We start from the raw sequence: 13,537 nt of genomic DNA, 5'->3' as shown, positions 1-13,537 counted from the left end.
GTGAATTGCTACTGACAACTTGCTGTGTACTTAGATAAAAAATTTTAACGTCCTTAAGCTGATTTTTGCATATCCCAAGTGGTGGAATGCCTATTAATATGTTAGTTTACGTCAATCCGTTCTAAAGCTGATGAATGGGATCGATTTGAAAGATGTCACATTGGATGACATAGTGGCAATCTGTGCTAATATATTCGTGATAAATCATGCCGTTTTGGCCAGTTAGTAGTGAAACAAAGTGTACACTTGTGCGTTTTGTATGATTAGGAAAGCCTATCCAATGCTGGGTGCCGCAGGAGTTTAAGCATCCTTGGGAAGAGTACGCGGAGAATTTGTGTTGGATCCAGAATACCTACTTCCTACTGCCGAACGAAGACGTGCCAGAAGATGACTTTGAGTTGCACCGGGTGAAATATGTAGGCTACTATCAATGGATAGTGATCGTTTTGGCTGGCCAAGCGATGCTTTCCTGGGTGCCCTACCTAATCTGGCGGGTAGGCTCGAAGCGCCTGCCCATCCTCCTGCGCTCTGCCCGTGAGGCCGCGATCCCCGACCGCGAGCTACGTCAAAAAGCCGTTTCCTGTCTAGTTGCTACTCTGGAGGAGATCTCCGAGTCCACTGCACGCCAAAAACGCGTCAAGTCCTCCCTCAAACGTATCTTTTGCTCCATTCGGCCAAATGTCGAGATCACCCTTCTCTTTTTCTTTGTCCGATGCCTCTTTATAGGCAACTCGGTGGGGCAGATCTACCTGATGAAGCACTTCATCGGTAGCAATAGCTCCTACTTTGGCATAGACATGCTCAACAATTTGATAGCTGGACGCGACTGGGAGACTACCGGTCAATTTCCACGGGTCACCTACTGTACAGTCAATGTTAGAAAAATGGGACAAATCAAACCCGCAAGGTGAGACCTCTCTTATTCCACCATCAGTGGTTTCATTTTTAAATAACTATAAGCGAATTAGAGGGAACAACCATCACTGATGACCAACTGAGCCAAATAAATGACGAGTGACCCGGTTTATTCTCAGAAACATTGGTCTGGTCTGCTGTACTACAGCCTCGGCTGAGATTTATTCTTACCATTTCGCAAGATTTAAGGTCTAGTGTAGCTTCTTAGCTACCCATATCACTAATAAACCCATTTTGTGTTAATTGCTAGGCGAAAATCTAGCACATTCTCTTAAGTCTTATCCCGTCACCAACCAAATTTGCCGTATGGGGAAAAACCGTTTAAAAGCATTTACAAATTCGTGATAGTTTTGTAAGATTCGAAAAATAACTTGAAATAATTTACACAAACGCCATCTTTGGACAAACTCCTGGTATCCCATGCATGAAGTAGTTTTGTGTAGAATAGCATAGAAACAAGAATCAGTAGTGTTTTTTTAGATATCTATTCGTTTCACTTTTCAATCTGACAATACCAAAGTTACAATGGTATAGACAATTGAGTAAAAATTTCATCTCTAGGCAAAAGTCACCCAAGACGTGCCGGCACTAATTTGCAGTGCTGCAATCACAAGTTTGAGATTCCGTATCTGGCCAGATGCAAGATATGCCTGTCCCGAAAATTTCCTCAAAGGGGCAGTGCTGGGAAAAGCAGAAAAATCACATCTTAAAATTGCCCCTCCTTTTTTCTTATGAGTGCATTAAATGCGTCTCATCAGCACTAGGGGTAGAAAGAGAGCCAGAGGGGTAGCGTTTGAGGTTTTTTTTGCGCTCTAAAGCAACTTCCTATCCACTCAGTGAAATACTGCATCAAATAGGCTGAAAATGCAAATCCCAGGTGCAACTATGGGAAGTGGGTCTGCTTTCCTTATTGCTACTGCAAAGTCTTTATTTGAGCGGTACCTACGGGATTTGAGGCAAAAAAGGATTCCTCAAAGGATCCCACACATTCTATTGTTCGCTGAATTTTCTTGAAATTCTGAAAACCCAACTACTTCCATCATTATCTTTATGTAGTATTTTGCCACAAACTGTGTACATTACGCCATCTCTGTGATTGACAATAATTCAGTTAGGACCTAAATGGCTCCACAAATGGAAAAAAAGAGCTGCGAATAAGAAAATTGCCAGAAGTTGCAAGATGCTGGCTTAATGTTAACATCATACGACAGCTAGGTATAACATCAAAAGAATTGCTGTTCGTCCATTTCAGGCAATTTAGGCCGAATGGGACCATATGCTACTTGTTTTGTAAACTAAAGTTCTGTGGTTTCTTTAAGAAACATTCCCTTACACACAGTCAAAAGGCGTTGGGAGATCTGTTGCAGATAACACTCGTACAACCGGATTTTGAGTGACAGCTTACTAGTAGCAGTGTTTCAGCCGCTTCAAGCCAGTTGGTAAATGAATCTCAGTTATTACCACTGCCATAAAGTTTATCAATGCATTTGCAACTTTTTTTCAGTTACTTTGTGGGTAAGTATGACAGAACACTATGACCTCTAGCAAAGCTTTTGCTTAGTGTTTGTTTGGAACTTAAGACCCGAATTTCGTTGATAGGTATTTACGAATCTTGTATACTTCGCACATAAATGGTCACATAAAGTAAGTCGATTTGTCATCCACACAAGACGTCGCTCTATACGAATACGTAGAATTGTAAATTTCACTGTATATGTGGGATATTTGTTCCCCTCACAGCTACACTCTTCAATGCGTACTTCCAATCAACTACTTCGTCGAGAAGATTTTCGTCTTTCTCTGGTTCTGGTTTCTCCTCCTGGGTGCCTTCACCGCGTTTAGCACATTGCAGTGGGCCTTTAACACATTGGTGCCGGTCCGACGGATTGCCTACATCAAGCAATATATTCGGGCGATCCGCCAGCTCTCTAACACCGAGGAACGCGACTGCACGCGCTTTGTGAATAACAATCTGGGTCCCGACGGAGTCCTGATCCTCCAGGTCGTCTCGCGCGCCTCGAGTGACCTTATCGCCCTCGACGTCACTGCCACTCTGTGGAACAACTATCGCCACGCCAAAATTACAGGCACCGAGGAGGATTTCAGTCGTTTCATCGAGAACGTTAATCGGGGCACCTCGGCAGTTTAGGACCGACCTTTCTTCAGTGACTTTCCCTGTTTTCTCCTAGCTTCCGCGTTCCAGCAAATTCCAGATTTCTCCCTTCACTCCACTCTGTCTTCTCTCTCGTCCTCTTCCAAACCCGTGTGTCTGCGTGTGTAGGAATATTTATGTAAACATTATTATGGCAATCTCCCATTATCTTTCGCTTTAGCCCGCACTCACTAAATCCCCCCTTCCTTCCTCCTTTTAAGCTTGGTATTTATAAATCGTTAGTCTAGACTCACACCGGGTATGACTAGCCGTCTACTGGGACCACGAATCTTTCTCCGCCCTATATTAGCATCCATGCTGTTTGTCCTCTGCATGTTGGAGATGAATTTCGATCTTGATTGATTCTTTATTCTTGTGAATCTTCCAATACTGATTTAATCTATTTCTCTTCTCACTCAGGCAGCCAAACTCTTTTCTGGTTTTACGATGTTATTTCAAATTTCTCTTCCTTCTCTCCTCCCTCCTGTCCCTCTTTTATTGCGCTCTTTCCCCTTCCTCTCCTGCGCCCACTCCGCCTCACCGCCGTCTTGACCAAGTCTCGCGCAACCTCAATATTACCAGCACACTTTTTTATAGACTTATGCGTGTGCGTACTCGCTCGCGTGTGTACGCCAGTACGGCGTTGCTATTTATCACCTCTCACTTTTGTAAATTATTTCCTCGTGTCTTTTCCTCTCACTCTACCTCTGTCCTTCGCCTGTATTTATAGATTACCGCTTTTTCTGGGTCCAACCCTGGCGGCATGGGCCATCGAGGCACGAGAAATTGTGTTTTCTGACCTCTTCTCTCCACTTCCCATTTCGAAAATCCCATGTGGACCAAACCTGTAGGTTTTCTTGATTCAGCGAAGGCCTTTTATCCATCCTGCTACTGTTATCACTTCCGTCGGTCAGACGAGCATATGCACAGGACTTCTACACTCAGGAAGTTGCATTTGAACGTAATTTTCCTCTCCTAGCATTCTCTTTCTCCTTTCTTTTCACCTTCCTGCCATCCCTTCTTCTCTCCTTCTTTCCATCCTCCACGAAACTCCCTCCTTCTCTCCACGCTCATCTTCTGGTTTCAGAGATTTTTACTCTAGATAGATTCTCTTTTCACTGTCTACCATTGCTCTTAGCCCCGACCTGAATAAGGTCCCAGATTCACTTATTCCTGTTATCTCTCAGTGAATACTCAACAAGCACAAATAAAATGTGACCAGTTATGTATATAACATCGTCTGCTAAGTCCGCGTTGTAATGGGCAAATTGTTCAAAGCATTCATCTAAAATATATTCCTATTTACTGTTAACGTGAGGCTTAAGTGATCTATGAACCCTAACATGGCCAAAAAATGAGCCTTAAATTCTAGTATAAGATTCCTAAATTCGCCTTTTGCTAAGGCTCTCGTTTATTATTAGATAAAATATGCATTTCTATTCCAAAGTATTCACTGACTTTATTCACTTCCCCTGTTTTATAATCGCATGGCACGAAATTGCCTTTATCAAGGGGAAGCTTTGCATTATTTTTACTAGCTCCTCCCGATTTACATTAGTATTATTCGAACATGCTTGAGGCCTGACGCAATTTCATGTGTTTGTGTGAATTGGCTTTCCACACTTCTGTGAATAAAGCACATTTAAGAGCTTAGATCGAAGTCGTTTGCCTTCAGATGCTCCAACCCATATCACCGAATCTGCTGGCATGCAAAGCAGTCTTCTGAGGTCTAATTGCTCCCGATGCAGTGTGAATCAACTGAAAACAAAACCGTACCATATACACTAGATGTATAGTTTTGCACCTGGCTGTATACGTGACGACGACTTTGCTTTTGGTTTCAAAGCATCTCCTCAAATTCAGCTATTGTAATCTGTGTTTGAAATTCAGCAGGCGTCAAAAAACAAAAAGCGCTACAATATTTATCAGAAATATCAGTCTTGAGATAATTTAGCAAGCAGGCAAAAGTGATCGGCCATTCAGGTAGGTTGCATATTAAATCAAATTGCGAAGACATTCTGTAGATAATAATAATCACAATGCATTCCTAAAGTGCCTATATTTAACCATGCAAATAAGATTTCTGTATCATGTGGACTTATAAGACACACTGAAGTAACATGTAAATCTGTAGGGGATTTTGATTTGGTTTGATTTCCTCCCTTTTCTACCGTTCTTACTGCTAAAATGCATCCATGTGTCTTTGAATGCATCAGTGCATATTTTTTGTCCACTATCTGATGTGGGTCGGGTAAATATTTGTTATCTGGACATCAGCACTGCGTCCTAATTGTTCTGTTTTCAAACTTATGCGTGCACTGTGTAAAAGGCAACAATGTAACCATCCATCATGAATAGGAAAATCGCTCCACCGTTTAGTTCCAAAATAAAGTCATCAAAATAATTAGCCGTGTTCAGCTCTGCATCTAAGCAGTTACCATGAATGTGCTTCTTGGGTCCCGAACTTCCCATTTGTGCAGAACCACTAAAATATACAGAAATATGCTCCTACTTCAATCATAAAATTCCATTTTATTGACTTTTTAAAAAATCATCATCGGGTCCTAATACGTTTAGGATCAGTTTATGTTTCATTTTGTTAGAAGAGTAACTTCGTATTTAGCTGATTACCTACCTAAATCCGCTAAATAAAACTTTAAATTCACCCCCGTACACTGTCTATCAAAGACCCGGAAGTTCATTGCCATATTGTAGAACATTGAACAAAGGTGGTAACCTAGTTCCATAAATCCATGCTATTTATCATGTATTTTCAAGATATTTCAGTGGATGGTTTTGCTGGCAGTAAATTAGACGAGAGGATTGAAAAATGTACCAGTTAGCTCATGCACAAATTTCGAGAAATTGTTCGAATGAGGGTATTATGAGTTGTGAATGGATGGATAATCCGTGTAATACAGATTTACCGGGGAATGATTGATAAAGTCAGGGAATCAGGGGCATGCTGAAACCCCCATGGTAGCTAATCAAAAGCTTTTTTTCATTAAATCATTTAGTTTGTGCGATTTCTCTAATGATATGAGAACCAATATTATTGGTGTGTCTTTGTCTACGAAAGTCACGAGCTTCTAGATAAGAGCCGGGCTTTGCTAAAACTAGTGGCAATAGGATGATTATCCCAACATGCTCGTAGGTTAGTGATTTATTTCTGGAACCTCACGCTTAGGCACCCATTGATATCGCCTGAAGTGATTAAACAATCCGGGTGGGTGAAGCACTTCTCCGAATCTCTTACCTGCATTATAACTACTTACCCCAGCTTTTTCTACAAATTATGTGTTAATAACAGATAGGGCAGCTTCAAATTGTATCTTTGCAAATTGATGCCCCTGTTTTACAGGCTTAATATCGTGATTTGTAACGATATATTCTATGGCAAGGACTAATGCTTTGTAGGTTCAATTCAGAGGATAGTTACTTAAGTGACTTGTAGGTTCCAGAGGACAAAATTTATTTCCACTTATGTATCGAGGCCTTGACGTAATCTCAATTTAAAAGGCACAAATATAATAATCTCCTAATTTTGTTTCTCACTGATTCTATAACAGAAAGAGGAGTTTATTCTTGGTTCAACTGCAAATCATAAGACAAGCAACGTTTAACCTGAAAAGAGAATCAGTACATAGATGACGTCTTCAATAGGTAACGAAGAAGGATTTCCTCACCTTATTAATTTATTCGTTCCGGTGTCTCGTTAACATTTAGAGTCACATGGCAAAACATGGTTTCGAGAACATGTCTCAATTTTTTTTGGACCAACTTTGCAATGCTAAATTGAAAAATTCGCCCCTCATACCAAAAAATTAGTTACTTATAATAGTGAGCTCCTGAAAAAATATGTAAGAGTTAAGTGCATATAATAGTTCTCTTAAGTGGTGGTGATGGTGTAGGATTTTTCCGTTAAAAGAAGTTCAAGCCCACTTTGCATTTTGAGAGAGGTGTAACATGAAGCAAGATCGTTGGGTCGACCTAAGATTTTCAAAAATTGGAACAACGTGCTTCGCCCTGTTTGACTTTCGTTAGTCGCAGGTGAATGTAAAATGACGGTTTACTGTCACGGCAGAGAACTTTTTCCTAATCTAAAAATGAGAATGACTACTATCGCCTAGGAATTTAAGTCTCCTAGCCTGCAATCCAGGATTTATATTTAACTCTGATCTCTTTGGATTCTCGATTACCCTATGACTTGTGCTGTAACACGTGCTTGTTGATTTGTACCTTTTAGGTGATTTTCGTGCCGGATCAGGCACTACCGATCCCCGAGGAGGAGACATTTCTCGAACACGCCTGACCCAAAATATATGTACTTCCTTCATGATGGCTGCTCAACAAGATATGTCCTCATCCAACTTGTCTACTTGTTCCAAGGGCATGAAGGCCAAGGAGAAAGAGATAAATGCTGAACTTATTACAGTGTGGTAGACATAAAACTCATAATCTCAATTGTTATAAATAATTACTTTTTGGAATTATTTGTCATGGAAATGGTTGGTACATTTGAATGGTTTTACTGTTCATTTCGTGATCAGAGGATGATTTGAGGCAGTGTAAAAAATATTATTAGAGAATACAAAATAAATTTTATAAACAAATTTCTACCTGATGTCAACGTTGCTTGGTGCATGGACTCCAGAAGCTTTGATCTCCATGATAGCAGTGAAAGTTTGGTTTTCATATTACTTGATTGACATAATGGCTTCACGAATCAAACTGTTGGGTGTTGTGGTCTCGTTTCGTTCCTGAATAGGTTTGCAATAACTTTTAGTACAACCGAAAATGTTAAAATTTAGACCAGTTCCTCAAATAAAAGCTCCTTGGCATGTGTTTGCTGATATTTCATAGCATGGTAGCGATTTGGATATCCTCGTGTCTTGTGTTGTATTTATACTACAGAGGATAACACGTTCCAGTGTACACCAGTGGTTCCTTTCTTGGTCGCCTTGGTTGCACTTAGCCCCCCAAAAAAACATTTTTCGATTGTGCGTTTCAGAGAAATAGCAATGATTAATCAAAACAAAGGGGATGTGCGATGTCTCATTTTTCTCACAATCGTAAAACCATCCTATAGCCTCTGAGTTACTTTGAAAAGGCCAGATTAAGTGCCCATTAATATGCATTTTGCAAGCAAACTATGCATTAATGTACATTTACAAAGACATCGCCGATTATGCTTCTGGCATTGCTGTCCTAACGAGGTCCCGATAAAAGTTGATGGGGTTACAAACATAGAAAGAATTAAGCTTGTAATGAATTTCTTGTGTGCGGAACTACTAAATTTAGCACCACCTAAGACATTCAATCACTAGAGAAGCTCGGTGTATGCGAATTAAGATATGATACCTTCATGAAGTACTCATTTTAATGGAAAGAGGTGGATCCAAGTAATGCTGATCGAAAAAGGAAAAAAATTGGAATACTTTCCTTTAAAACACTGCTTACGTTCACCTTTACTTAAAGAATTTGTAAAATTCCGAAAAGTTATAATTTTACGTAAATTTTGCCGAAGATTATTTAAGTGTCAACGGGGTTTTGGCGTAATTATAGACCTTTCAGCTCGCTCTTTACTTTGTGGTCGTACTGAAGGGTGTCGGCACTCTAGCAAGGCTAAGTCCGTCCTTTTTAATGCTAAAGTTGGACTTTACTTTTTCCAAATTTATTCAGTTATAGGTATTTCCCATACCATGTACACACTAACTTATAAATATGCAATGCGAAGTCATCACTGCATAACTGAAAAGGCACTTGGAGATGGAGCAGGCGTTTCTGCAAAACACTTCATGTTGATGTAAATTTCTTCGTGGAGCAGAGCCTTCACTGTCTTTCGGAAAATAGCGATATTTGGTGTTGGAAATGGACAATAGTTAGGTTATCCGATGTGACGCTGACCCCTTTAAAGCGTTATAAACTGAAGACAACGCTAAAATTATGAAATATGCTTCAAAATTGTTAACTTAGGCTTTACGCTTATGGGCATCTTTGGAGTCATTTTGAAATCCTACTTTTGTCAAATTTATGCAGAAAAATTATGTTGTATCCTTAGAAAAATGGTTAAAATTATCAATCACGAACTTAGCAAAGAAAATAAAAAATTTAGCCTCGAGATCTTTCAAAGAAGATTTCATCTTCCGGGATTTATATGCAAGCAGCCATTCATAATATTTCGTTCATTGCTACGAAGCAGCAACCGAGCTTTGTAAAACTATATCACTTTACTATTTAAAGCTACAGCTGACCGCCAATTTGCCCTTTTTAAAGGGTTCTTAGACCACCAGGAAGATTCGTGGAAAATAAAGGCTGCACTGGCTTTGCGTTGGTGTGTTAGGTGAAGTAAAGGACTACTTAAGAGTTTGGTGATGGGTTTTGCATGCTTTTCAGTAATCAAACTAACTTAACCACATTATCCCTGATTTTCAACGCAGTACTGTGCTACCCACGAAATTACTGCAGCTGAAAATTTTTAGCAACCTGCGGAAAGCTGTGCTTTTACTCAAAATTCGTACAACCAAAACGGTGTTACGTATAGAACAGAATAAATTTGCAATTTAAATACTGTTTTGTCCGTTATTTCTTTATTGCCCAAATTAGTCAAAAAAGGTGCAACTAGGTCACATTTTATGTAATGCTTTGATTTTACCCGAATTTAACTCATTAATTTGTGGAATTTTTTTCACCTTGCACCTATTATTATTCGCTAAACGATGCCTTAAATTGCCCTCTGCTTGAGGTCATGGCTTCCCCACCCAACACTTCATCCACACGTCAAATTGGACAAAATTTTCGGTACAGGAAATAATTTTGCATTCTTCTCATCCATCATTTGGTATCTGGTTTTGACGTTTGTTTTATTCGTAAAAAATTTAGTGTAACGAATTGCCCATTATTAATGAGAAGTCATGGCGCTGCCTGCAGAAGGAAACCAGTTCCTGTTTTGAAGCAGGATTAATTACGAACACTTAAATGCAAGAAATTTCTTTTGAGGAATAGACATTGTCACGTACCCACCAGATGCAAAAAAGAGAGTATTTGTGATAGGGAATAGGAATTTCCTTGGCCACGCCATTCAGCTACGCACACCACTATTTATGTAGCGTACCTTTAGGGCAGTGGTCGCAAAACCTTCCTTTAAATGTCGAAATACGCCATTTGATGGTTTAATTAGTCTACTTACAGCTCATTTCGTATTCAGTGTGACTGCGTTTCAGCAAGTTGCTAGATTATTTTCACCTCCTACTAAAGACAAAGTATAGGCTTATAAGAGGACGCTAATGAGACACTGAATCAAATCTGTTTTGCACTTTGGGCTTGCCGAAAGTGTTCAGATTTTAGGTTTCTCTTGCAGATTTAATATAAGCTTCCTTGAAGGACTTGAAAATCGCGTTAATGATAAACCAGTGCTTTCATAATAAAGATAATGATTAGAACGTGATTCCGCATGGCTTTTAAAGGACTTAGCTTCCCATCCATGGTTACCTCCCATCTAAAAACAAGATTGCTTAAGTAGAAAAATTACTACATTTGGGTGCTTTTATACCAATATGTATGTTTGGACCCACGCCCAAAGATGTCCTGGGTGCAAAAATACACGAAGAAAGCTTGACAAGGTCATTCGCCGGCCATGAGATTAATTTGTTCACGACTGTTGAGTGGAAGCTACTTTCGAGCATTTTATACGTATATATTTTGAAATTACGAGAAAAATCGTCGCCAAATCTCCCCTTGGTTTTATCCTACCAGTAGGTCAAAGTAGCCTAGGTGTCGATAAATTTGCACCTGTTTCAACATCCTCACTGTTCGTTAACTACCTTTGAATCATTATTAACAATAATCCGCCCTACATTTTGCATTCCTACGCAACATCTGTTTTCAATGATTCAAGGAAATGTTTTAAAAGTTAAACAACGGTAATCAGTGGCTTTTAATAAGTCAACATTTCCAAGGTCTTTTCTCACCTGCTTACTGCATTAAGAGCATTTGATAAGAAATTGGCCAAAATGGATGCCTTTTCAAACAATTTCATGGACAACAAATATAAAGTGGATCTTTTTGCATGAATTCAAGCGTTATTCTTTTATTAATTTCCTTAGTTGACCGCCTCTAAAAAGTAATGTCTGTTAGCTTAACCGCAAAATGGCTTGATATTTTACACTTACCTTGTGTTTAAGGTATAGTTATTTAATAAATTCTCCTGCAGCAAGGTTCGGAATTGTAGACATAAGCCAGTTGTATCCGAGTGTACCCTCATTTGCAGAAAGGGATAGTAGATAAATTCCACTGAACTAGAGCCAAATGGAATCTTCTCAGTGAGTATCTGCTTTCCTAATGAATATTCATTCAGGGCAGCATTGCAATCACCAAAATAGTCCTTTTATAGAGAATTAAGGTGCGCGCACAAATAACCATGATGAATCACAATGAGACTGTTAGAGAGGCAGAAGGTCTGATAGTCTTTGTTTACCCGCAAAAATCCAACATTTTCAGTTCGAAACGGTTTACAATGCCATTTACAACCAAATTGAAAGTTCTTTCTTACAAATAAAATTTGAATCCGGAAGAAGAATTCATCTGACTATGCTTTTACATTGGTCCGTAGCTGTAAATTTTCAGCAGTGTCGTTCGTGCAAAGTTCAATCATGCATTGAACAACTTTCATGCTTAAAGACTTGATTTGACATTAACTTGTTTAATGACAAGGCACAGTAAGCAGCCGTTTTTTCATTGTTTCCTGTTCCTTAGCCTGTTATTAACCCCAAGGATAAGTATCTTGCAACATTACGAATATTCATTTGTAAAATCAAGCAATCAAGACAATTGCACAAACGCGCTTCTTTCGCCTTAGGTGAATGTAGACTGATTTTTCTGTTCTTTTACCGAGTTTAACAACAAAAAACGAACTCAAATGCAAGTAATTCGGGCGACATCTCACTTTGTAACATTTCAGCTTGAGCTTAGTTTTCCTTCGTTTGATTGAAGCTAGTCCTTATTTAGGCTAATCCACTTGTTGCTCAACCTAAAAGAAGTAATTTTAGCATTTAAAAATGTCGAGTATGTTTTGGTCACTTTTGATAGGGATTTCCGTGATTTGTCGGGTAAAAGTCATCTGTCAAGCTGAAGGGACGCTAAAATGTGGTGATAAGTAAAAATTATTCCAGTGGCATCTCACCATGATCTCTATCATAAAAATAAAGTTTCTGGCATTTGTTTTATTTGAAATTTAAAAAGATGGAAGAGTTTTTTGTGAGAAAGGAAAACTCGACGTACACCAATAAGCCATTTGGACACTTGACCTCTGAGACGCATCCTCCCTGAGGCAGTGACCTCTAAGAAGCTGTGACTTCTGTATCTTTGGGCAAATTTTAATGTTAATTGGTCAATAAATACCGGTGGGTATTTTATTTGATTGATGGGACGTTTAAAAAACTTGTTCATAAGATCGACAGATCTCTATTTTCTTTCATCAACATCGCAGTAAATACCACCATGCTAGAGTGAACCTTCCGCTCTTCAGCATCTAACACTATTAGAAGTTGACTTATTCCGCCTAAACAAAGGCTCTCATCCCTCCCCGGGATATTCTAGGAAGCTGTTGAGCATTTTCATAAGTATTTCTAATGAAGGCTGTCGGCACTCCTCCTAAATGTTACCATTTGGCATCTATAGCAAGGCATTAAAAATAGCACGTTTATTTTAAGTATGTGAGTTTTTGCTCTTGTTCTTGTTGTTGCTTTTATTCCACTCAATTTGCCTGCTTTACTTAGTCCTTCCTGCATCTGATTGGAGACTAATCGCGAGAAGGTGTCCATTTCCTACGCACTACAGAGCTAAAAATTTCCTTCTGGCTTCTACTTTTATTTAACATGTGATATTGTTCTTCATCATCCAATAGTTCCTATAAAAAGGTTTTCCTCAGTTAATAATGTAAGAAAAAAATCTCCAACATAGTTCATTGAGGCAAACGACCTGTTTTTGTCAAATCAATCTCCTTGGGTCTTTAGTGGCTTTAGCGTATGATCGTTTTCCCTATGTTCCTCTTTAAGTAGGTAGTGTACTGTAGGGAAGTTGAAAGTGAACTGACCGCCATCCAAGACCCACCCCGATTCTCCCCTCCCTCGATCCGTAAGGATTTAGCTTGGGAGTCAAGACCTGCATTTGTGATGATGGGGTTAATTACCGTAATTCGAGTAAGAACGAAGAGCCTTCGTTTTTAATGCCCTTTTTTCTAATAAAGTCATTCTAAAAACGCTCCTTAACAGGAATTTTGCTCATTTTGCACTTAAATGTCGTCAATAGGTGGACATCCACCTCATATGGAGTAGTTTTCCGTCCAAAAAATGCGTTAGTCCAAGCATTTGATGCACCCTCTTAACGATCCAATGAAAGTTTCACTTCTGAGAGTGATGTAAAACATTCACTTAACTGTATATTTCTAATAGGAGAAATGCCAAATATCAC

General features: G+C 39.2%; 1 protein-coding gene across 1 annotated transcript; it reads left to right on the top strand. All coding sequences in view use genetic code 11, as the record gives it.

The window, feature by feature from the left end:
• Positions 1–461: 461 nt before the first annotated feature.
• On the top strand, positions 462–3,064 carry EGR_01831 (Innexin unc-9; the record flags this gene model as incomplete). The annotated part of the gene is made up of 2 exons (XM_024491080.1): positions 462–907; positions 2,656–3,064. The coding sequence occupies 2 exons, from the start codon at positions 462–464 to the stop codon at positions 3,062–3,064; spliced, it is 855 nt and encodes a 284-aa protein (XP_024354536.1).
• Positions 3,065–13,537: the final 10,473 nt, after the last annotated feature.

Source organism: Echinococcus granulosus, assembly GCF_000524195.1.
Source record: "Echinococcus granulosus chromosome Unknown EG_S00007, whole genome shotgun sequence".
NCBI lineage: Eukaryota > Metazoa > Platyhelminthes > Cestoda > Cyclophyllidea > Taeniidae > Echinococcus > Echinococcus granulosus.
The sequence above is the reverse complement of the archived record's forward strand: the minus strand, read 5'-3'. Positions and strand labels throughout refer to the sequence as shown.